At 46.3% G+C, this 24,679-nt stretch overlaps 1 protein-coding gene across 1 annotated transcript in view; it reads left to right on the top strand.

The window, feature by feature from the left end:
* LOC147440036 (tetraketide alpha-pyrone reductase 1-like) overlaps positions 1-24,679 on the top strand; it is an 82,528-nt gene that overhangs the window by 57,414 nt on the left and 435 nt on the right. The window contains exons 4-6 of the mRNA XM_086485731.1: positions 22,540-22,629; positions 24,020-24,182; positions 24,404-24,605. Coding sequence (XP_086341857.1) covers positions 22,540-22,629; positions 24,020-24,182; positions 24,404-24,605 — 455 coding nt within the window. The remainder of the gene's footprint in view (positions 1-22,539; positions 22,630-24,019; positions 24,183-24,403; positions 24,606-24,679) is intronic.

Raw genomic sequence — 24,679 nt, 5'->3', positions numbered from 1 at the left:
GGACATCCTCAGGGGCGATCCGTATCTGATGATACCCACTCTTTAAGTCTATGCGACTAAAGACACTTGCACCCTGCAACTTATCAAATATATCATCAATCCGAGGGATCGGAAAGCGATTCTTGATCGTGATCTTGTTTACAGACCTGTAGTCTATGCACATTCGAAACGTGCCATCTTTCTTCTGCACTAGTAGAACTAAAGAGCAGTAGGGTGAAGCATTGGGCCGTACTAACCCTTTCTCTAGAAACTCGTTGACTTGCTTCAGAATTTTCTCTTGCTGAGCAAGACTCACCCGTTAAGGGGTTGATTGGGAGGCGAGCTACCCGGTATGAGATCTATGCGGTGATCTTCCGGGCGTCCCGGAGGGAGTTCATCAGGAAGTGTTTCCTTGAACATCTGGAATTGAGTTCGAGCTTGGTGGTGCGGGTTCCTTCCTTGCTTTCTCTTGCCTCGTAGAGGCTTGTTCTTGCCGTTGCTGCTTTAGCGGGCAGTCCGGTTTCATATGTCCTTTCTCGCCACAGTAGAAGCATCTTCCTTCCTCTCTGAAAGTTTGAAGTTGAGTAGGAGAAAGATACTTAGTTCGCTTGCCGGTGCCATATGGCTTCTTAGAATGATCATCCTCCCTCGATGGAGGACGTTTTCTTCCTTGGCCCCCTTGGTCATCGTAGACCCCTCTTTGTCTTGCACGGTAAGTGCTATGCTCCATCTTTCTGGGCGTCCCAGTTGAGTGCAAATCCTCAGCAACGATTGCTGACTCCATCATCCTCTGAAGAGTATCATGCGGATACACCTTCATACTCTTTCGAAGCTGCGGTTGGAGACCCGCTTCGAACTTTCTTTTCTTTTCCTCGTCGGCAATCTTCATGAAGGGAGTGACCTTCAAAAGAACCTACCAATACTTGTCCACATAGGTCGTTACTCTTTCATGTTCCTTCTGGGCAAGCCAGTCCCATTCCTTCCGTATGTCCTGCTCGAAGTCAGGTGGAAGAAATTGTTCATAAAATTCAGATTTGAAGCTCTCCCAAGTTCTGGCCTGAGAACCTTCCAGAATCTTGGCTAACCACCAATTACTTGCCATTTCCTTGAGGTGCATCCCCACATGGCGTAATTTGGATCTTTCTGTGAAGTGCCCATTGGTAAAGGCGACTTCAAACTGTCTGATGAAGGACAGTGCTTTGGAGATGTCTCTCCGTCCGTTGTAAGTTTCGAACTTGATGTCCTTGTCGCCCGATTTGAAGACTCTCATGCGATGTTGAGACTTGCGACCATGCTTCTTGAATCGAGGCTTATCTTTAGGTTGATGTAGGGTAGTGGCAGTAGTAGCGGCTTCCTTCTTCTGACGAGATGATCGAGAAGTAGAAGTATAATCAGGAGAGTAAGATGGAGATGAGATAGAGATGTCCTTGCTCTCGTCTAGCAAAGAGAGCGCTTTTTCCTGGCCTTTCCTTGAAGTAGGCCGTTCATTCCGATCCGAAGATCCTTTGTGCACCTCGACACGTTCTTCTTCTCTTGCCTCCTGTGGTCTCACGCCAACAGTGTTGTCTGGATGCTTGGCTGCATCAGTTTCATTCGTTTTCTTCATTCCGCCCAAAAGTTTTTGGACGTCTGGCAACAGTAAGATTTGTTGCAACTCCGCAAGCTGAGCTTGCACTTGTTGAAGCTCCTCTTGAACGCTTCTCCCTTGGCTCGACATGGTTCTTCCCGTTCTTCCCGGAATCGTCCTTCTTTGCAGAGAAAGAGAGGAGTTCGAGCTCTGATACCACTGTCACAAAACGGGAGCGTACACGAGCACTTGAAAAATCTGAAAATTATAATTCTTTGAAAACATGAGAGAAGGGAGAAGATCGACACAGTATTGGGGACCAGAAGATGGGCTGGTCCCCCCCCCGTTAAGAGTATTCTTTTATTCAGGGAGAATTCTTATACAAGCACGAGAACCCGAGGAAACCCCTCCGTTCAGTAATCTTAGACCCGAATGTCGTGCTTCCCCGTAAAGGGATTGGGCACAAGGCTGTTCCTTCGCGTAAGGGACTTAGGCGCGAAGCCGTACTTTCCCGTAAGGGACTTAGGTGTGAAGCCGTACTTTCCCGTAAGGGACTTCGGCGTGAAGCTGTACTTTCCGTGAAGGGCCTTCTCGTAAGACGGGAGATTCCTGCAAAACAAACCACACAAACACGCGACAACAATTCGTATGGCGATTCCACAATAGATACCTATCGCTCTTGCGCGGGAAAAAGCGACTTCCATGCTTCGTAGTCTCGCGATCTCTTGCGGCGGCAGAGTCTTCTCTTGCTGACGTTGGTACCCCCTTTGAGTGAGGGCATGTGGTGCTTTTATAGCTCCCCTGGCCACGGGACGAATAACTGCTCGCGTAGAGATCGCGGCCGTTTTTTTTTTTTTTGCACTGTTCTACCCGAAATAGGGAGAGAGAATTCGCTGGTTGGTTTTGTTGCTTTATCTTCTATGTGGCTGCCCACTTATTAAGTGGGTGGCCGGGATATTTTAAAATTGGTCTGAACCTGCCCAAAAACTCAATAAAACCTAATAAGTTAAAACCAATGCATTTAACAACACTTCCCAGGCGTCCCTGGATGCAACCACATGCACGAATGCAATGCAAACATAGATTCCTCGCGAGAAAGCGTCTGCCTTCCCGCGATTGTTCCTGCTTTTCGTAAAAAGCTTCATTGAGCCCATCTTTATTCTTGTGCTTGCGTTCTTACGCGTATTTTCTTACTCAATTTGGATTTCCTCCTTAGCCTACGGGATGCCCCCTTACTGATGCACCCGTCACCCATCATGTGACGTATCAGGGGCACTCGTAACCCGGCCCTTGCCACCGAACGTACGGAAACTCCTTCGCGATGTTTACCGCTGACGAAGGAAATTTGGAATGGCAGTCTCTACACCAAGACAAACTCCATTGCGCCACAAGGGAAATGAGATAAGGGCACCACCTAGTCTTGGATGCGTGGGCTAGGACCGTTACACAAAGAGAGAGAGAGAGAGAGAGAGAGAGAGAGAGAGAGAGAGAGAGAGAGATCACTATGAATGAAGCATTAACCTTAGTGTGTGTACAAGGAATGGATGACTTCAAACACTCCCAACACAAATAGTCATGTAGATTACCAAACAACCACTCAAGGATTAGCAAAGATCACATCAAGCACTCTCACACACATATAAAAGATTTCTCTTAATTAACATAAGTAAGAGGAGGAGAGGTTACTAGCATGAAACAATTTGCACTTTAGAATGTGCAAGAATAGAGTGAATGAATGAGCTTATGGGCTCATGGTGAGTGATACAAAGACTCAATGGGGCTGAGGGAGGCTTGAAATTACAAAGGGGAAGGCTTCTTTATATAGGAAAGAGAGTGATTAGGAGTGAGGTTAAGATCCAAGTGTAATTTGTACAAATGAAGCTTGATTAGGGACATTCAACCAATGAAGAAGCTCCTTCCAAGTGATTTGTTGACCAATTAGCTCCATCATCACTTGTGTTGTCTTCACTCCTTCCTCCATAGCTTGAGTCCAAGAGCTTCCTTATTTTAAAATGTAAAGAATCTACATAAAATCAATACATATCTAGTAATAATAGAAAGGGGTTGAATGAGAACTTATGAATTACAACAAGATTAAGCATGACTTGAGAGGTGATTAGAAGAGGAATTTTGATAGGTTTTTGAGCTTGAGAAAGAGGAGAAAGAAGAGGAGGGTGAGAAGACTAATGGCTGATTTTTAGAGAAGGTCTCAATGTGGAAAAGGAAGGGTGTGTGTGTGTGTAAAGGTAGAGGGGGTGGTCTCCACCACAGTTGAAAAAACTGGCGTCCGCCATTTTGGCCATATCTCCTAGACCGTAGATGCAAAAATCATAAAAACAATATGGCCAGAATCTCCAGCTCATTAGCTACAACTTTGATGAAGACAACTTTTCTTGGATCGGAGTGGAAGTATTTTTTAAAAATTCAGCAAAATCATGTGTCTGGTTCCTTCCTTTACCAAGTCTTCCACTTGGGTCCCATTTGTTTGAATCATCATATGGCTCCAAAGCCATGATGATATGAGCCACTCATGACCCTTGAATCATGGGTGCATGGCTCCACAACCACATCATATCTTTTATTTTCACATTTATATATTTTCCCGTCCCTTTACCACTAGGTTCTCCCTCTACCTTTCACCTCCGATGAACTAGTCAAGAAAAAATTCCTATCAAATCATTTTTTTTAATTTTTCCAAGAGGTTGTTCTCACTCTTTCTTTTATTGTAATCCTCTAGAAGCAAGGAAAACCAACAAAATATGATAAACAAAAAATTGTGATAGGCTCGGATCACCGCCACCCATCAAATGACACATCAGAGTTGTCCGTTCCTGACGGCAGTTCCTGTAGCTACAATCTTTTAACAGTTCTTAGTGCACGTAATAAAATATCCTAAAAAAGAAATTAATCATTAAAAATAAGAAAATAGTCCAATTAGCAACACTGTGAGCCTATCCGTACAAAGCTGACACCCCTCTGATCCAAGCATCTGAGAAGCCCATCCTACGTAGAGTGCCCTCTAGAAAGTCCGAGTCAACTCTGTCGTATGCCTTCTGAAAATCGAGAAGAAGAATCACAAGGTCCTCCCCACGGAGCCGCGCCAGGGCAGAAGCCTCCCAGAAAGTGAAGATGTTGTCGCGGATACTGCGTTCCTTGACAAAACCTGTCTGAGTCCCAATTATAAGGCTCTCCAAAAGTGGCTGAATCCTCAAACTCAGAGCCTTGGCAAGAATTTTGTAGACTGAGTTGAGGATGGTGATGGGGCGCCACTGTCGAATCTCATCCAAGGAGCCACCCTCCTTTGGAATGAGGTAAATCAGGCCCTCACTCATGCTATCCGGCATCACTCCTGTGTGCAGAATGTATTGAAAGGCACTACAAAGATCTGGGCCAAGCAGGTCCCAGTACTCCAAGAAGAAGCTGGGAGTCAGCCCATCCTCACCTGGAGAGCTACCACGAGGAAGGGCCCGAAGAGCCGTGTGTAGCTCCTCAAGCTGAAGAGGCATCTCTAGCCTCTGGCGCATCTCCTCAGTCACAAGACAAGGCATCTGTGCCCAAACCTGCTCCCTGCATGCATCCTGCCGCTCTGACTGGGGCTCAGTCGACAGTAACTCACGGTAAAAGTCAGTAGCGACTGCACGCATATCCTCGGGCTCACAAACAATTGACCCATCGGATCTCCTCAACTGATTGACCTTGGCATGCGAGTGCAGAGGTCCCACTGTCTCAAAAAAAGCACCAGTCACCCTGTCACCCACCTGAGTCCACTGAGATGCCTGTCGATGAAAGGCAAACTCATGGCGCCTCTCCTCTGTGCAAGCAAGCTCCTGTCGAGCCTGCTGTAACTGCTCCTCCAACCATGGACTGTGTGGATGCTGCTCCTGCATCCTCTGTAGTGAAGCAATGCCTCGTCTGAGACGCTGCTCCTCCTCTCTCGCTGCAGCCCGTCGAGCCAGAGACTCCTGGAGAAAAAAGTGGCTAAGCTGAGCTAGGCCTAAGGCCACTCTGTCTGCAGGTAGAGCCTGGCTGTCCATGCCCTCTGTCCAGAGAGCCTCTACCCTCTCTTTGAGTGCTAAGTCCAACAAGACCCGCTCTGGGATGCGAAGTATCGTGCTCCCACTCCTTTGCCTGTCTGCCACTGTGAGGATCCTGGTGCATGGTCTGAGAAGGATGTCCCTGCCAGGATGCCCACTGATCCCCCCAAGTCACTGAAGTGTAGAAGCGATCTATCCGCGATAGATTCACTCCTCCCACTCTGCGGTCCGATCTAGAGAAGGCAAGACTCTTTGGAGGCCTCACAAAGCTAGAGTGCTGCCATGTATCCGAGATTCTCAAAGTCATACACAACCTCTCCCAAGCTGCTAACTCGACTCCATGCACAGTAGCGTGGCTGCCTCCAATCCTGTCAGAAGGGTCCTCCAACATGTTGAAGTCCCCTCCTACACACCAATGGTCAGCCTGTGGCAAAGACTCAACAATATGTGACTAAAACTCTGCACGAGCACTCGCCACATTGGGTGCATATGTTCAGGAAGCCCACAAGGCCACCCTGAACCTGCATAGTAATCCACTGAGCCCTGCCTGGCAGAATAATCCCTCTGCCCACAATGGCCTGCTGCAATGAGTCCACAATAGTCATACATACCCCACCCTGGATGCCTCCAGGTCCAAAAGCAGCTGACCAAAAGGTATCATATCGTCCATGCAAAATCTGACCACATCACCGAATGCGGCTCTCAGACAGATGGTGCTCCTGAAGCATTAGGAGATCAATCTCTCCTCCCACAAGGCAACGCTGAAGCTCCTGACGCAGTCGGCCCCGCTGTCGCTGAAACTGGGGCCCGCCTAGTCCCTGCACATTCCACAAGATGATCCTCATGGGGAGCGAGAGAGAACAGATGCTGCCGCAGTAGCAAGACAGGCTATCTTCGAGGCTGGCTTGGATGGGGAGTAATCCGCATCCGAACGTCCTCTAGATAGGCGAGACTGCAGTGAGTGCCTTGCCCAAGCCCAAGCGGAGCGAGCCGTGCGTAAAGCAACCTCCTCTGTCCAGGAGTTCTCATGAATGTATACATAGCAAGGCAAACACTGCGTATTAGCAAAAAAGTACACCACAATGTGCCTACATCTTGCTGAGTCTGGGGGTGTCACCGCAAACTTGGCAAGTGGCCACAAAGTGTGTAGCAAATCTGTAACTCCAAGTTCTCCCATGTGGTGAGAGAACTCGAGAACCTGTGTATGCAACCATCCCACCACTGAGTCGAGGGACCACTTTGTCTCGGTCCTACCACAGAGGGGGAAGGAGAAACCAACTGCTGAGTCCAAGGCCTCTGTCCCCCTAGCGGCGAGGAACAGGAATGAACCCTGAAGCAGGTTGCCTCGTGGTCTGCTGCGGAATCGTCGAGAAAGTGAGTGAACCCGTTTGAAGAAATCCCAGCGGCGTCGGAGGTCAATGCTCGTCAGACCACGAGGGATAGTTGCAAGAAGGGAAGATGTCTGAATCTGCAGAGGGGGCCGCAAGAAGGGCTGACCCTCTCGCGCTAGGCGACTCGTAGCAAAGGCGCTGCCAAGAGATCTCCTAGCCGCCGGCGAGGGACCAGTCTCCTGAGACGACTGTGGAACTGGAGCAGGAGGGGGAGGAGAAGGAGCTGGGGGGGGGGGGCGGGGGGGCGGAGGGGAGGAAAAGCGGGGTGGGGCGACAGAGGTAGAGGGGCGAGGTGGGGAGTGGACAGGAGCATAGGGCGGGGGGGAGGATGAGGAGGAGGAGGGGAACTCTGAAGGGGGGGCGGCTGGTGAGGGTGAAGCAGGGGTGGAGGGTGGCGTAGGGGGCTCCTCTTGCTCAAGAGGACCAAAGCGGTTCCCCGTGGGAACCCACTACTGCTGAGTAGGCACCTGAGGGCCACTCTGAGTGCCAGGATGTTGCTGTGGCCCCTGGCGTCGACGGCCACGGGCCTGCTACCACCCCTCCTCTGCTGGAGCCCCAGGCTCGGAGGGTGGCTCTGAATCTGTGCGCTGTGCCGCTGGCTGTGGCTGCGGCCCAGCCTTGGCGGGCTGAGGTTGAGGTGCAGGTCGTGGCCTCCTCCGTGGACAGGCCTTCGCTAGGTGGCCCATCTGTCTGCAAATGAAGCACTGGTTCGGGAGACCCGAGTACTCCACACTCTGTCTAAACCAACCCCCACTCACCCGAGGCAGAAGGATGACCTTCGGGAGCGTGTGAGTATCTCTGACCAAAACTCGAACTGAAGGGATGCCAGCCGCCTTGGCAGCTACTAATGTTGCCGTACGAGGTGACTCCAGGACAGTCCCGATGGCGGAGCCAATCCTGGAGAGAAGTGGTAGGTACTCCCTTTGTAAACCCAGAAACCAAACTGAGATGGGGATGTCTGCCTCCTCTACTAGCACATCCGAAGTTGGGTCAAAAACATGTCGCCACTGTCGAAAGTGGGCGCGTGATGCTCGGATGGCCAGTGGACTCATATCTATGACCTTGGAAGCCATCTCGGAGGTCTCGAACTCGATCTGGTAGTACCCTCGTCCGAGAATCTGGACATCCAAGATCTTGCCCACCTTTGCGAGAAGGCGGGCCTGGAGAAGGTCTCGCAGCTCTCCTCTGCTAGGACGGGTGCCGAGAATTTTGCAGATGACCCAAGTCGCCTTCAAACGCTCAACCTCAGCGGCTAGGCTCGCTTGCTCTTTCGGCAATAGAGCAAGTCGAATGGTGGGCTTAGCGAGGTCGGGCGAGGGGGCTTCGGATGAGTCCCTCTGTGGCAGAGCTGGAGCCTCCATCTGTGTCTACTGCTGTGGCGAAGAAGCGGGCGGTGAAGAGACTCTGCAACCGAGCACGCCGAGCACTGTCCGAAGAAACAGTGTTGCAAAGCCAAGTGCAGGAACCTTCGGGAATGGCGAAGACGGGGGGGGATGGCGGCGCGAGAAGGGGCAGTGGACGGGTGGGGGGCAGCGGGCTGCTGCGCGCAAGGGCAGGCGGGGCAGGCTGGGCTGATGCACCCGGGCAAGCGGGCTGGGCTGGGCAAATGCGCGCAAGGGCAGGCTGGGGACGGGAGGCAGGGGGGGGGGGGGGGGGGGGGGGGGGGGGGGGGGGGCGAGCAAGAGTAGCGAGCAAGCGGGCCTCTTCACTTATTATTTTTAAGTGACTTTCCAACAAAAGTAGGTAGGGCAATTTTGCTGAGTTAATATAAGCAAACCCAAGTTAGCACTTTCTGGCAGAAGAGGCAGTAGGAGCACCTTGCTCAACAGGCAACTTCTCAGCAAGACCAACCCCCGCGACTACTCTGGCGTTTTCTCCACAAAAGACCTAGCGTTTTTGCATTAGATGAGCCTTGGCGATTTGTGCACAGCAGATCAGCCTAGCGTTTTTGCATTTGCAGAACCCCGGCGACAGAAGGACCAATTTCAGCCCTTGGCGTTTTTGGATTTCAGCAGCAAATTAAGACCGGCATCATTCACCTAAAGTGTAGCAAATTCATCCCGTAAAGACCATCAGTTTTCAGCCCTAAGAAACCTCATTTTTCAGCCAAGAAAACGCAGCCAAAACAGTCATTTTCAGCCACCGAAACAGTCCCGAAATTCAGCGATTAGACCTCAGATTTCAGCCATCGTCGTCGTTGCATCGTCATCGTCGTCGTCGTCGTCGTCGTCATCATCATCGTCATTGTCGTCACCGTCGTCGTCATCGGCATAGACCAAGTTGCATAGTCCATTGCATACGCATTGAACACCTTTGTGCAATCAAAGAATAGACCACTCTCGCCGACGAGAGTGGGGCCTTCGGAGGAGGGTTTTACAACTCTCGGGTGTCGTATCTCTTCTCTCTCCTTCTCTCAGTCTCATTCATTTGCATGCACAACATCCACCCACTTTGTTCGTGACCACAACACTCTACAAGACGGAATCTTTTAGCCTTTGTCCCTTTGGACAGGATCCCATAAGTTGATACAACTTATAAACTTGGGTGTCCTATCATTTTTGGCCTCTTGGCTTGGTTCTGCAAGTTGTCACAACTTCTTCTGCATCTTTAAGTGGGGCTCAGACGTCTTTTTGTCCGGAGTCTATCCTTTAGGTCATACCACGTCATCACTTTATGACACTCAAACTCGATCTGATAGTAGCCACACGCACCCGAGGAGCTGAACGTCGATGATCTTTCCCACCTTCGATAGAAGGTGAGCCTGGAGGAGGTCGCTTATCTCTCCTCTGCTAGGTCGGGTGCCGATTATCTTGCAGATAACAGAGGTGGCCTAAAGGCGCTCCACCTCTACTTCTAAGCTCTCTTGCTCTGTCGGCGAAAGACCCAGTTGGATGGTAGGTTTTGTGGTGTCAGGCGAGGGGGCTTCAATTGAGTCCCTCTAGGGCAGAGCAGAGTCTTCCATCTGTATCTGTTGGAAACTGGCCTGTAGGGCGGTAGACTTTAGCTTTCACCCGATTCTTTGCTCGACAAATTTGACTTTATGACACAGAGAAAACTTCACGAATGAACCTGGGAGACTGGAATTAACACTTCAAACAAAGCACGGCCTGGGAGCTAGAGTGCTTCCAAGCAGACAGTGACACATTGTCGGCCCCAAAGACTGGCGCCCCTTTCAGTATTTCTTAATTCTTATAAAACTTGGGAGAAACCTGCGAGTTCCTACGAGTTGTGCCGCTTTTACCGGGCTGAAAATGGCCTATTGTACCCAGATTTTGGCAACATAACCGCAGTAGGAGGCTTCACAGACAAAATCCCCATGCCAAACGTGACTTTCCCGGCGCAAACGGACACTTTCCCAAACCCAGTGAGAATAGCACGCTGAATTCTCTGTTTTCTGCCCTGAAAATGCACCAGATCACTTGTACAATGATCCCAACGCTTCCCTGTAGGTCTTGGGGATATTAGAGATCAATTACGGCCAAAACCCTAAACCTGCAAAAAAACACAGCAGGCTGCAATTCACTATTTCACGCTCTGTTTCACGTGCCGTTCGCATGCGTAGCAAGCCCTCGAGCTCCTGCACCCTTGCCGTTTGAATCGGACGAGATTTCTCGCGTGAAATCTCTCCGAATGAGCTCCGATTTCACCTATACCTATGGGGGATTAGCAACTAGCTATCCAATACCTGTGCAAGAGGTTCTTGCCTCGGCAATCGCACATGATGTCACGTGACACATCCAACCCTATGTGTCCGTGGACAAGCTACAGCATGAACAGGGTTTAGTTCAATCAAGTCAGTCTAGAATAGGAAGTGATCTGGCACTTTTGTGAGTCTGTTCGTAGACCGTGCATGTCCAGGCACTTAGAGTAGATGCATATCCTCTGGTTGCACACAGCATGATCATCAGCATTACGATCAGAATCCATCAGAATCCATCAAGGGAATTTTCCAGTGCATTAAACCTATTTGTCCTATTTTTGACATTTTTCACTTATTTATTGACTTTTGTTAAGAACTAGGTAGGGCAATTTTGCTAATGAAATATATAAGCAAACCACAGTCAGCACTTTCTGGCAGAGGAGGCAACAGGAGTATTGCTCAACATGCCAATTCTCAAGCAAGAACAAGGACCCCTTCAACCTAGCGTTTTCAGCAGAGGACTCCAGCGTTTTTTGAACCAGCAGCCTGGCGTTTTTCAGCAATAACTCCAGCACTTAGCGGCCCCTTGCCTTGGCGATTCTGCAGCAGCAACACTCAGCCATACCAGCGTTTTTGCACAGCGAAACCAGCCCATGAACCTGCGTTTTTGCACAGCCATACCAGCGTTGTCAGCAAGCAAGTGACAAGCAGAGCAGCGTTTTGCAGCAGTTAAAAGGACAGCCAACCAGCGTTTTCCAAACAACAGCAAGACAACGTTCTTGGACAACCAATCGGCGACGGAGAAGGCCTACAGTCAGCGTTTTGCATGAGCATTTAAGTCAGCGATTCAAGCACTCAGTTTTCAGCATGAGTTCTCGTCCTCGTCGTCCACACCGTCGACATCGACATCACAACATATAGACTCATTGCATCAGCCATTGTATCAGATTGTGCAATCAATAGTAGACCACTCACCATCGAGAGTGGGGCCTTCGGAGGAGGGTTTTACAACTTCCCGGTGTCGTATTCTCTTCTCTCTCTGTCTCTCAGTCTCAGCACCTTCATGCACAATGTCCATTCACTTTGTTTGTGTCTATTGCACTCTCTCATTAAAGAACAGAAGGCTCTCCCTTCCCTAAGTAAAAGGAACCTTGAGCACAGTTCGGAGCACTCATCTTGAGCAAAGTTCAACATTCACTTCCGTTGCACCTAACACATGAACCCACACAAGAGTACATACAGATGAAAAGCCCTCCACCGGGGCATCACGTTTATGTTTTCAAAGGGGGAGAGAGATGCACAAGAGTGGAATCATTGTGCTACATAGAGCAGGGGAGAAGGCAACCTTTCCATTAAAGCTGTGATCACCTGCACCCACTACTCACACACACACTGTAGTCACTTACTACTAAGTCAAATCAGCCTCCTCTCTCATTTTGGCTGCCGCCTCTTCTTGCTGGACTGGGAAAATTGCTATGGAGCCGCCATGTGTCCAGTTTTCCTCTTTTGAGTTAATTTCCTAGTACCACCGACTTATAACGTGTAACGAGGGGCCTAAATGACTTTGAATTGAGCCCAGACACCCTTTTACTGCTCGGATTCCAGTGCCAATTGGCCCGACATCTCGTGGTGACCTACCCTTCCTGATTGCGGGTGGAAACTTTGGGATGTCGGTCATTTCACACTGGCCACACAATGTCCGGCCATTTGTGACTCTAAAAAGAGGGTCCCAAAAATTAAATAATAATCAAGGGAAAGAAACCAACAACTAAGGTTAGTGGATGCCACAGCCTCGTGACATACCCCCCTCTTGAAATCGCAAACGTCCTCGATTGCATGCCAAATATACATGCCATAGATGATTTAGTGTGATTAGCACCCTTATCACAGTATCCGTAGGAAAGGTCATGAAAGGCCAATAAAAGAATGTCTTGACCGCTTTTACTGTCGCATCTATACCACGATGCCCTGCATACGGTGGGACATGGCTTTCTACCATAACCTTATGGCGCAATGGCCTAGTGACGCATAGTCTTCCATGCATCATCATAAAACTGTCCTTGAGGAGGTAGTGCTCTGGCGTTGCCCATCTTGCAATTGTTCAAAGATCCTTGCAAAATCTTCATCAATAGCATACTCTTCCTTCACTCATCAAGCTCATGATGATAAGCAATGGACACAACATCAGCCACAACATTCTTCTTGCCTTCCACATGCAAAATCTGAAATTGGAATATAGAGAATGTTTTCCCATCGCATGTGCTTTTCGATAACTTTGATTGCGTCAAGAAGTATCGCAAGGTTTGATGATCTGTCTGGACAACAAAATCAACACCTAATAGGTAGTGCTTCCATCTAGAAAGCGCATGAGTCACGGCTAGTAGCTCTTTCTTATAGATTTGCAGTTCTTTCTCATAGATTTGCATAGTCTTTTCTGGCCCTTGCAAGCTTCTGCTCTCGTAAGCAACTACCCGACTATCTTGCATTAACATTGCCCCAATACTATTGCCACACGCATCACACTGGACCACAAATGACTCCCTGAGGTTTTGTAAAACAATTACTGGATTTGAAGTCATCTTTTTCTTTAAGAGATTAAAAGATGAAATCTCTTTTTTTGTCCACTTGACTGTGACCTCTTTCTTTTGCAAAGCATGTAGGGGTGAAGCAATCTCGGCAAAGTTTCTGATAAACCTTCTGTAATAAGAGCATAAGCCCAAGAAGCTATAGACATCATGCACAGTCTTCAAATCTGGCCATGTCCTAATTGCTTCAACCTTGGCAAGATCCATTCGGACACCACCCTTTGACACTATGTGGCCAAGAAAGTGAATCTTTTCTAAGAAGAACTCACTTTTCTAAGGATTAACAAGCAACTTGTGACTGCGTAGCTCTTTGAAGACAATGGTCAAGTGACGCCTATGCTTCTCTTCATTCTTTGAGTAGACTATCATGTCATCAAAGAATGTGCCGACAAACTTTTGATGCGGGCCGAAAACCCAATCCATCATCATATTGAATGTCGCAGGAGCATTTGTAAGATCAAACGGCATCTTTAAAAACTCATATAGACCAAATGTCGTCCTAAATGCAGTCTTGTGTACATCCTTTGGCCTGATACGAATCTGATGGTACCCACTCTTAAGGTCTATCCTACTGAAAATTGCAACACCCTCTAGTTGGTCAAGAATATCATCAATCCTTGGAATATGAAACCTATTCTTGATGGTATTCTTATTCAACGCACGGTAATCAATACACATGCGCCAAGAGCCATCCCTCTTATGTATTAGAAGCACTGGGGAGCAAAAGGGTGAAGAACTAGTTTGAATCAGCCCTTTCTCTAATAGCTCCTCTACTTGGCCCATAATCTCTTTATGTTGAACCGCACTAACCCTGTAGGGAAGCCTATTTGGTGGGCTACAACCTCACACCAAATCTATCGCATGATCCTCATGCCTCTCCTGCGGAAACCGTGACGGTAATGAGTCAAAAAACAGTCATTAAACTCTCGCAAAAATGCTGACCTTTCTTTATCTAATACAGATAAATTTGACTGACAATTATCTGAAACATCACGTGTAAAAATCAAGTACGCAGAAGGATGACTCTTAATTACAGAAATGATAGCCAAAGCAGATACAATAGGGAGAGACTCCCCTCTAAGCTTCACATCAAGAATCTGAGTTTTGCCCCTATGCTGAAGGGTGTTTTTTTTTGTTGAAGACATCCAACACTCCATGTATACAGAACATCCACGAGATTCCCAACAGCGGATCGCACCTTTCCAATGGCATGATATAAAATTCGTCCGTGTCCACACATGACTGGATATGCAGACCCAGCTTTCCAATGATAGGCGTAACACACTCTGAGTGGCCAACACATGCCAACCTTACCTCTGCTGAGTACCCTATCTCTTCAGCTTTGATGCCCAGCTTGATGGCCAACTCCGGTGAGATAAAGTTTGCTTTAGCACCTGGATCCAAGAAGGTAAGTGATGTGGTCTGTGACTTTACTCCACCCGCTGCATAGCTCACTGGCATCTGAACTTAGCCAATCACCCACCATATCTGGCACTAGACCTGCCGTGCATTTAGGCTTCTTGCCTTTCCTATCCTCTTTGTCCTCTTCAGTCAGCTGGCCTCCCCCTTTGGTGACAATGTGCAGCAAAATGGCTAGATTGCTCACATATAAAGCATTTGTTCTCAGCCATTAAAGCCTTCCTCGAACGACTTGCACACTAAAGGCTTCCTTTTCTTTTTCTTGGGTTGTCCTTTAGACGTCTCGGCTGAGTCTTTGGCTTTGTTTGCCTTCTCTGACCCTTCGACTCTTCATGAGTCACTTTCACAACGGGCTTCTTTGCTGAATTTTTCTTTTGTTGACCCCCTTTCACGTTGCCTTGAATCCCACTGTCCTCTCCCTTCAACAAGGCAAGACCAGTGTTGGAAACTTTCATAAGCTGAGTGAGGGTAGCCACTCTGTTCTTTGTACAATAATCTCGAAGCCCTTCAGGTAGCCCACAACAATACTTCTCAATTTGCTTTGTCAATGGCACAAACCTGTAGGAGGTTATGAGAGTAACGCTTTACAAAACCTTCGATTGTACTCCTGTAGGCTCTTACAAGTAGCCACAGTGAGTTGGTGCCAATCAGTCATGCTTCAAATTCATTTGATAGCCACACAGATGCAAACATTTGCTTGAAATATACCCATGTGGTGGGTGCCTGTCCTTGCATCAACAGTGTCGTCCACCATGTAAGCGCATTGCCTTTCAAGAAAGTGGCAACTTTCCTAACCTTGGATGCCTCTGTAAAATTCCCCCGTGCATAAGTTGTATCAAACTGTTGGAGGAAACTAAGAGCCTTTGCCTTAGCCGCTGTAAGTGTCAAACTTTACAGTTGCTCCATCTTCTTTGTAAGCTGTTTGCTTTTCCAGTGCTCCCAAATTGTCATAGGTAAGCATCTGAAACCTGGGCATTGTAATAAGGATCATCGGTGCCCCTTGGCCATTCACATTTTGCGTCATTGGTGCCATATCTAGCTGTTGGTCGGAAAAACCAGTGTTAGGTGCAGCGGAATGAATGTTTGCGCTTTGCTGAAGATGAGTGCTCTGAACTGTGCTCAAGGTTCCTTTTGTTCTTATGGCAGGGAGAGCTAAGTGAAAAATATCAAAAATAGGTAAAATAGGCTAAATGCACTGGAAAATTCTCCTGAAGGATTCAGATGGGAATGCTTATGATCATGTTGTGTGCAACCAGAGGATATGCATCTACACTAAGTGTCTGGACATACACGGTTTGCGAGCAGACTCACAAACGTGCTAGATCACTTCCTATTCTAGACTGACTTGACTGATTGAACCCTTGTCGTGCTGTAGCTTGTCCACGAACACATAGGGTTGGATGTGTCACGTGACATCCCCTCCTTTTCAAAGTGAGGTACTGGTACCCAACTGTATGGCGTCGAGGGAGATCGCCAATAGCATCCGCAATTGCGGAAGGGACTCTTCGCCGGCCCACTCGGATGTGTGGGTCGTGCGGTACTTGAACTTCATAAAGGTCTGCAACGCTTGCTTCTTTGGGCCTCGCCGAAAGCGACACAAAGTCATTTGTGGCTCCTTCGATGCTTCAACTGCGTCTAGAGTCATGCTTCTTTCTTCTTCGAGAATCTCCACGGCTGAAAATTCCTGAACCACTTCCAACACAAAAACATGAACATACCTATTCCATGTAAAGTGAGTGAAAAAATCTTGTCTTCGCTAAAGACTGTGTATGCAATGTAGATGAACATAGCGACGGAGTGACAAACCGTTCATCAAACACATGCAAACAATGAGATTGAATCTTTCTCTTATGATCTAGAGCAATCAAATGTGGCAATTCACAACGGAAATTGCCTTGCTTGGTGCTCATACTTTCATGTGCTCTTTCTACAACTGTGTCGTGCCAAGGAAGAGACATGGAATGTGACTTCCTTGAATGCATACTTTTCAGCTTTTCATGAGTAATCTGCATACATCCGTACTCATTCATGAGTGAATCATGCTCAACGTACAATATGTCATGCCTAGGAAAAGGGATCACATAAAGACGCTGACTAAAATACAGGAAACAATCACGAATGAAACACTCAAACAATGCGTGCTGACTAATCATGCGAACACATAGTACTTCATGTAAGGGTTCTTTGGACCTAGGCTCGAGAGCCAAGATCGGTTCTTCTTGAAGGGGTTCTTTGGACTTGGGCTCAAGAGTCAAGATCGATCCTTCGTGATTGACCGAATCTGCAACGAGGTTAGCTTCGCTAGAAAAAGCATCCACTAACACATCATCCTTGTGAACAATCACATCATCTTCATGCAACTCATCACGCTTGTGAGAAATCACATCTTGATTATCATGCAAATCATCATGCTTGTGAGAAATCACATCTTGATCATGCTCATCATTATCATTCAAATCATCATGCAAATCATTGTCATTCAATTCATCATGCTTCTCATAATCATGCAAATCCTGTGTGTCATGCTTGGGAGAAGAAGAGACTGAGAGAGTCTCCGTCTCCTGAATCTCTTGCATCTGTGCCTGAACTTGAGAAAAGAGTCGCAACATCTCTTGCATTCTTGCTTTGGTCTCACGATCAAATCTTGCTTGACTTTCTTTTTCTTCCAAGTCGTACTGATGCTCTATGGCTGCCACTTCTTTTTCGTAGTCACGATCTATGGCTTCCATTTCTTCTTCGTAGGCCTTTCTCTCTGCTTCTCTTTCTTCGCGTTCTAACTTCCTTTTCATAAACATTTGGTCCAAAGCCTCCATAGGAGTTAGTGCAATCCTTGACGTAGATGGGGAAGGGGGAGGGTCGCAAAAACCTCCTGGTGGGGAAAATTCTTCTTTGCCTCTCTCATGCTCATCACCTCCAAGCCAAGTAGCCATTCCGCTTCGAGTGATGACTATCCACTGAAGTCGTGGGTTCTTGTGGGTTCTTGTGTTCTTGGGTTCTTAAGTTCACGAGGAACTTGCGGGTCTTGAGGGTCTTGGGTTCTTGAGTTCTCGAGGTTCTTGCGGGTCTTGAGGTTCTTCTTTCGCTTGCAATCTGTGTTTGAGAAGGATCTTCTCTTCACCCAAGTTCTGCTCTTTTCCGCGGGCGCACCCCTTGGCGGCCTTGCGCTCACACCAAGGTTGCTTTTTCCCATTTCACGTCGATTGGCCGGCCGCTAAGTGCACAGTCCGCTCTCAATGAGTAAAAAGAGGCACAAGGGGAGGCTGGACAAGCCCTTCTTTCCTTGGATTCCTGTCACTCTTCAAAAACACGATTATGAATCGACATGCCCAAGCGAACTTGGGTTCGTGCGACCTCAACAAGCAAAAAATAATTATGTGGTTCTTGTGGTTCTTTCCCTGAGTGACACAGAATACTGCCAAAGCTCTGATGCCAATGTTAGGTGCTGCGGAATGAATGTTTGCGCTTTGCTCAAGGTTCCTTTTGTTCTTATGGCAGGGAGAGCCTTCCGTTCTTAATGAGAGAATGCTATGATCACAAACAAAGTGAGTGGACACTATGCGTGCAAGTGTATGAGACTGACAGATAGACAGAGAAGAGAAATACGACACCAGAGACGTTGTATAACCCTCCTCCGAAGGCCCCACTCTCGTCGGCGAGAGTGGTCTACTTATGATTGCACAAACTGGTACAAACTGAATGCATGGGACTGATGCAAGTCTAGGCTATGTTGACGACGACGATGGGGATGACGAGGCCGACACTAGGGCTGAAATCTGCAATCTTTTATTTGCTATCCCAAAAACGCTATGGGCTGAAATCTGCGGCAAGTTCAAAAACGCTGATTTTGGGGCTGTTTCTGTAGGTCTTTGATGCTGAAAATCTGCAGGTTTAGGGCTGAAAACTGAGGTTCTTTAAAGGCTGAAAACTGATGATCTTTCCGGCTGAATTTGCTACTCTTTTAGGGGCTGAGCTTGCAGGTTCTTCATGGCTGAAAAACTGATGGTCTTTCCGGGCTGAATCTGCTACTCCTTTTAGGGCTGATCTTGATGGTTTCCTACTGCTGAAATCGTTGCATGCTGTGGCTGAAATCTTCAAAAACGCGTGGCTGATATGTCTTTGCAAAAATGCTATGGTCTTCAAAAACGCTATCTGCTGTGTTCTGGTGGCGATGATGATGATGCAAAAACGCCAGACTGTGATGCTTTCCAAAAACGCTAGTGAAAGGGGGATGATTCTTCTGTGCTTGGGGGAAATCCACCAAGTTCTTGTTGAGAAGTTGCCTGCTAAGCTTGGCTCCTAGTGCCTCTTCTGCCAATTAGTGGTAGTCTAGGTTTGCTTATATACAAACTTATCAATTTGCCCTACCTACTTTCCAACAAAAGTCACTTAAAAATAATAAGTGAAAAATCTCAAAAATAGGTAAAATAGGCTAAATGCATTGGAAAATTCCCCTGAAGGATTCTGATGGATTCTGATGGGAATGCTTATGATCATGCTGTGTGCAACCAGAGGATATGCATCTAGACTAAGTGTCTGGACATGCACGGTCTGCGTACAGACTCACAAAAGTGCCATATCACTTCCTATTCTAGACTGACTTGACTGACTGAAGCCTTGTCGTGCTGTAGCTTGTCCATGGACACATAGGGTTGGATGTGTCACGTGACAACCAGCCATGCCAAAATTGCCTTGTGGCACTCCAAACTGGCCCCAGTTACACTGAAACCCTTCTCGTATGCCAATATTTCCATACATGGGGTTTGGCATCATGCCTTGCATACCCCCAAACACTTTTCCTAGCATATATTGCTGGTTCGAGGCCCATAACCAGCCATGCTCTGAAACATTGATCCACCCTCGAAATACCGAGGATGTACTGTGGATGGTGGAAAAACTTGTTGCATAGCTTGGAAACTGGTTCCTTGTCCATTTAATGCAATGTGTGGACTCTTAAAGTTGGCTGACTGAACTGGTAAAGCTTGAGGAATGGGCGTCCTAACCACCTGTTCGTGGATAGAAGGAACTTGTCTTGGAGCCCCACGTGACTCCGCAACACGAGAGTGCTCCCCGCCCTGCTGGGACACACAAGGGACCTAGGCTTGAGCCTCAACAGGCTCTACTACATGAGACAGTTGCCTCGTCTGTTGTGACATTGGTGGCATAAACCTAGGATTCTGCACCAACCGAGAAAACACATTCACAACAGCAACCAACTGTGTCCTGAACGCATCCTCGTTTTGTTCCCCAGTCATACACCCTTGACCTTGTGGAGCATTCAAGTCAACAAAAGGTATAGACAGGGGTGTCCTTGAATTCTCACCACGCTCGAACAGTGGAGGAGGAACAGCTTGTCTGTCTTTTGAAGAGAAACCCTCTTCCCTAGCGTTGTTTGTCATGTCAATGTCTTTGCCGCAAACCAACCAAGGCTCACTCTTCACGGAAAAAGTGATTTTGTCCCGGCGACGGAACCATGAAACCGGCCCGTAGGGTGGTAGAGTTTAGCTTTTACCTGATTGTTTACTCGACAAACTTAACTTGACTTTACGACATAGAGGAAAACTTCACGAATAAACCTGTGACTGGAATTAACACTTCAAACAAAGCACGGCCTGGGAGCTAGAGTGCTTCCAAGCAGACAACGACACCCTGTAGGCCCCAAAGACTGGCGTCCCTTTCGGTATTTCTGTATTCTTATAAAACTTGGGAGAAAATCTACGAGTTCCTACGAGCTGTCCTGCTTTTACCGGGCTGAAAATGGCCTATTGTACCCAGAGTTTGGCAACATAAGTGCAGTAGGAGGCTTCACAGACAAAATTTTCATGCCAAAGGTGACTTTCCTTGCGCAAATGGACACTTTTCCAAACCCGACGAGAATCTGCAGCACGCGGAATTCTCTGTTTTTTGCCTTGAAAATGCACGAGATCACCCATACAGTGATCCCAACGCTTCTGCGAAGGTCTTGGGGATATTAGGGATCAATTAGGGTCAAAACCCTAAACCCGCAAAAATACACAGCAAGCTGAAACAGTGCTGCAATTCACTGTTTCGGGCTTTCTTTGACCAGATAATCCAGCACCTGTGCAAGGCTCTTGCCTCGACAATAGCACATGAACCCACACAGTTGTACATATAGATGAAAAGCCCTCGAGCGGGGCATCACGTTTCTGTATTCAAAGGGGGAGAGAGATGCACGAGAACAGAATCATCGTGGTACATAGAGCAAGGGAGAAGGCAAGCTTTCCATTAAAGTTGTGATCACGTGCATCCACTACTCACACACACACTGTAGTCACTTAATAAGTCAAATCAGCCTCCTCTCTCATTTTGGGCGCCCCCTCTTCTTGTTGGACTGGGAAAATTGCTTTGGAGCTGCCATGTGTCGAGTTTGCCTCTTTTGAGTTAATTTCCTAGTACCCACCGACTTATAACGTGTAGCGAGGGGCCTAAATGACTTTGAACTGAGCGTAGACACCCTTTTAGTGCTCGAATTCCAGAGCCGACTGACCCGACCATCTCGTGGCGACCTATCCTTTCCGACTACGGGTGGAACTTTCGGTTGTAGGCCGTTTTACACTGACCACACAATGTCCGGCCATTTGTGGACTCCAAAAAGAGGGTCCCAAAAATTAAATAAAAATCAAGGGAAAGAAACCAACAACTAAGGTTAGTGGTTGATAGTTGTTGAAGAAGGCATAAAGCTCAGAGGCGACGAAGGACACACAAGGACAGAAAAAGGGGAAGGGGAAAGGGGGGGGGGGAGTAGGGGAACTAAAAAACAATAACAAAAAAAAACAAGACAAGGGCCCAGTGCGAGGGGGATAGGCGAGCATGGCAGAGCGGTGGGGGTGAGCCAAGGGTTAGTACAAAGACTCTACGATGAGTCTCATCGACTATGCACTTTATGCCCCCATTAAGTGTGTGAATATGAGCATCACACCCTACTTGAGTGCTTAGTTTTTCATCACATTAGAGCTTGCTTCCCCCACATTTTCAGCCATGAGCTCTCCCTACATACATTCGTCTCCCAACTAGGACATGGACTCTCTATTGCGACCCTCATTGGAGACTCATTGCCACAATTCTTGAGCATCGAGATTCACTATCAGCTCCACAGATCCCAACATGATACATCTCTTTTGGTCCCATAAGTCATTATTGACCTTCGAGGACGATAATAAAATCTCTCTCTGTCTCTCTTGTGGTTTGATGCATCTAATGTGTGCAACTAATATAGGATATAACACACTAGGCATGGATAGAGTAGATATATATATTGTCATCAGTGGGAGCTCATATGGATGGATGTGTTGTGAATTTGATCATATCCTATTGACCAGCTTGATCTTTTCTAGCATCAATTCACCCATCCAACCTTCTCTCTCTCTCTCTCTCTCTCTCTCTCTCTCTCAATAGGGAAATTCATGGAATCATTTTTCAAGGCTTTTTTTTCAAAAACTTGGAAAAGAAGAGAGTTGTGTCTTACTCATAATTTGCCTATCGTAGATCTTATCTTCATACGTGACATCTTTCGAGAGAAGATATGAACACTGGCTATCTTTGTATTCATGATGTTGGTAAAAATGCCAATGTCTTGTTGTTAAAATGGAGCGTAATTTACACACTAATGGAGGGATGGATTAGAAGATTGGTATAGGCCATTGGTTCTTAATGCTTGAGGGAGGTGACAAAAAGCTTGGTATAATTCCTCATACTCTTACTTGGGGCTAAGGGTCATGACCATAAGCTTTGTGGAACTAATTTTTCATGGGATGGCTTAAAAGTATGCCTTACTCTACTAGTTGAGTGTTCGTGTTAATAAGAGTTCCTATGGTACTTCTCCTTAAGGGTGTCGATTTGTATCTTGTCGAAGTACATGGTTTTCTAGCATTCTTTTTATGTCTTATTGCATTGAGTTTGTTCTTAGGTGCCACATGATGGTAATGCACCCTTGGACGTGGATGAGACTTTCTGGACTTCTGTGGACTATTGCTTGGAGAAAAAGATGTCTTGTTGGGTGAGTTGAAATTGCAACTCAATTCTTTGAGTAGAAAGGTAATTATTGTTGCTTGCTTAATTTTTTTAGTAAAGGAGTTAGAGATTCCATGTAGCACTATTTCAATCATTGAAGTAGAAGCCATTGATGAGTCTTTTGAGTGTGACACGTGCCACACTCAAATTTCAAGTGGAATCAATCACCAACAAAGTTTCCATATTTCTCAAAAGCTTTGTTCCATTTGATACATTCTTAACGTGAAGTTTTACAGAGCATCTGATTTTGATGACTGACTTTTTGCAAAGTAACAAAATTTTGATTTATATTTGCCAGTATATGGGAGTCGATAACAAGTTTGATCATCTACACAAGATGTGGATATTTTCCTAAGTAAGAAACAAAGAAACATTAGGCACTCTTACATTTCTATAATAATGTACTTGGACACTCTAATGTCTTGGGTCTTCTCCAACGTTTTTCCCTTTTTCAGTCTAAATGGAGCTAACAACAATTTAAAGAATTTTCTTTGAGAAGAGGTTCCCAATACATTTTAAGTTGAAAATTTTATTAGAATTTGACAGAAATTTTCCCAAATTTTGAACTAAACTGCATAGTTTTAATGCCCACTATAGCCACAATCAAATCACTATAAATTTGAAGTGTTGGTAGGGAGGATTTTTCTGGCTATAGTGGGTATGAAAACTAGTTGGTTGTAATGAAGGTCATGATCCAAAGTGCTTCTAAAAGATAAAGTCACAAAAATGCACATGTTTGGGCTTCAGTTGGACTTATATCTTGTAATCAAGTTTTACGCCAAACCATAATCAAAAAAATAATTTACCCTAAATAGCTTTTTGTTTGTTGAACCATGTAAGGAATGCCCCATTTGTGTCCTTGTTAAAAATTAGACATAAAATGATAAATCAAAAGTTCCTTTGAATGCAGAGTTGTTAATGTACAAAATCTCTTACTTTTAGTCTGCTAAATGCTAAACTTTATTATTTGAATCATTATTTAGACAACATACGTGTATATATAGCATGATTCAGCTTGAAATTACACGAAAACATGTGAACTTATGGGACAAGAATGAGTACAAGAATACACCATGTTTTGAAAACAAGAATGAGTACATAATACACCATCAGTATTAATAAGGATCTTTTTTTCTTCAAGGGCTAATTCTGTTTGGAAGAATGTTGTGTATTATTTGAGGGTATTTTGTATGAGTCCATTTTTTAAATCATATTGACTAAAAAAAATTGCCATTTTTCTCAAAATACTTGGTCATCGGTTGGTGTATAACAGGCTCTTAAGTGGATTATGTTTTAAAGTCCACGGATAGGGACGACAAGTTCTGTGTTGGTACCAAACCATCGTTAAAAGTTGATAACTTTTTCTTCTTATGTAGGGTTATATGCTTGCAAAAACCATGTCAGAGAAAGCGGCATTTCAGTTTGCGAAGGAGAAAGGCTTGGATCTTGTTTCGATTTTGCCTTCACTCGTGGTTGGACCTTTTACTACTCCATCCCTTCCTGAGAGTCTTTCAGTTTATTTGAGTGCCATGAAGGCAGGTAAATCTCCCCAACCAATAATAGGCAATTTTTTTAAAAAAAAGAACATTCCTTACACATCCATGCTTATTTCTTAATAAGCTTAGTGTAATAACTATAACAGAAATTCTTATTGTTTCACTCCGAATGATGGGCCTCAATTTTGGTGACAACCAAGAAAATTCTTCAATTGTTTGATGCTTTTGAGTAATTTTAGTTCCATGATGTGGTTAACTTTGTAGATGTGCCAGAGTGGTTGGTTCCCATTGTTGAATATATGTCCTATGTACATGTGGATGATTGTATACGGGCTCATATTTTATTGATGGAGGACGTGCGAGCAAAAGGTCGTTATCTTTGCTCGGCATGTGATGCTACCTTTTGGGAGGTTCATCGTGAGGCCATTCCTTTGCTGCAGACATTGGAACTCCCACCACCAAAATTGTAATGTTGTTGATGCCATCACACAATAAATTTCATGTGTTAAGCATTATTGACATTTTCCATGCAACAAGACA

This window comes from Adiantum capillus-veneris, chromosome 16 (assembly GCF_014529385.1).
Source record: "Adiantum capillus-veneris isolate H3 chromosome 16, ASM1452938v2, whole genome shotgun sequence".
Classification (NCBI taxonomy): domain Eukaryota; kingdom Viridiplantae; phylum Streptophyta; class Polypodiopsida; order Polypodiales; family Pteridaceae; genus Adiantum; species Adiantum capillus-veneris.
This window is presented reverse-complemented; position numbering and strand designations above follow the sequence as displayed.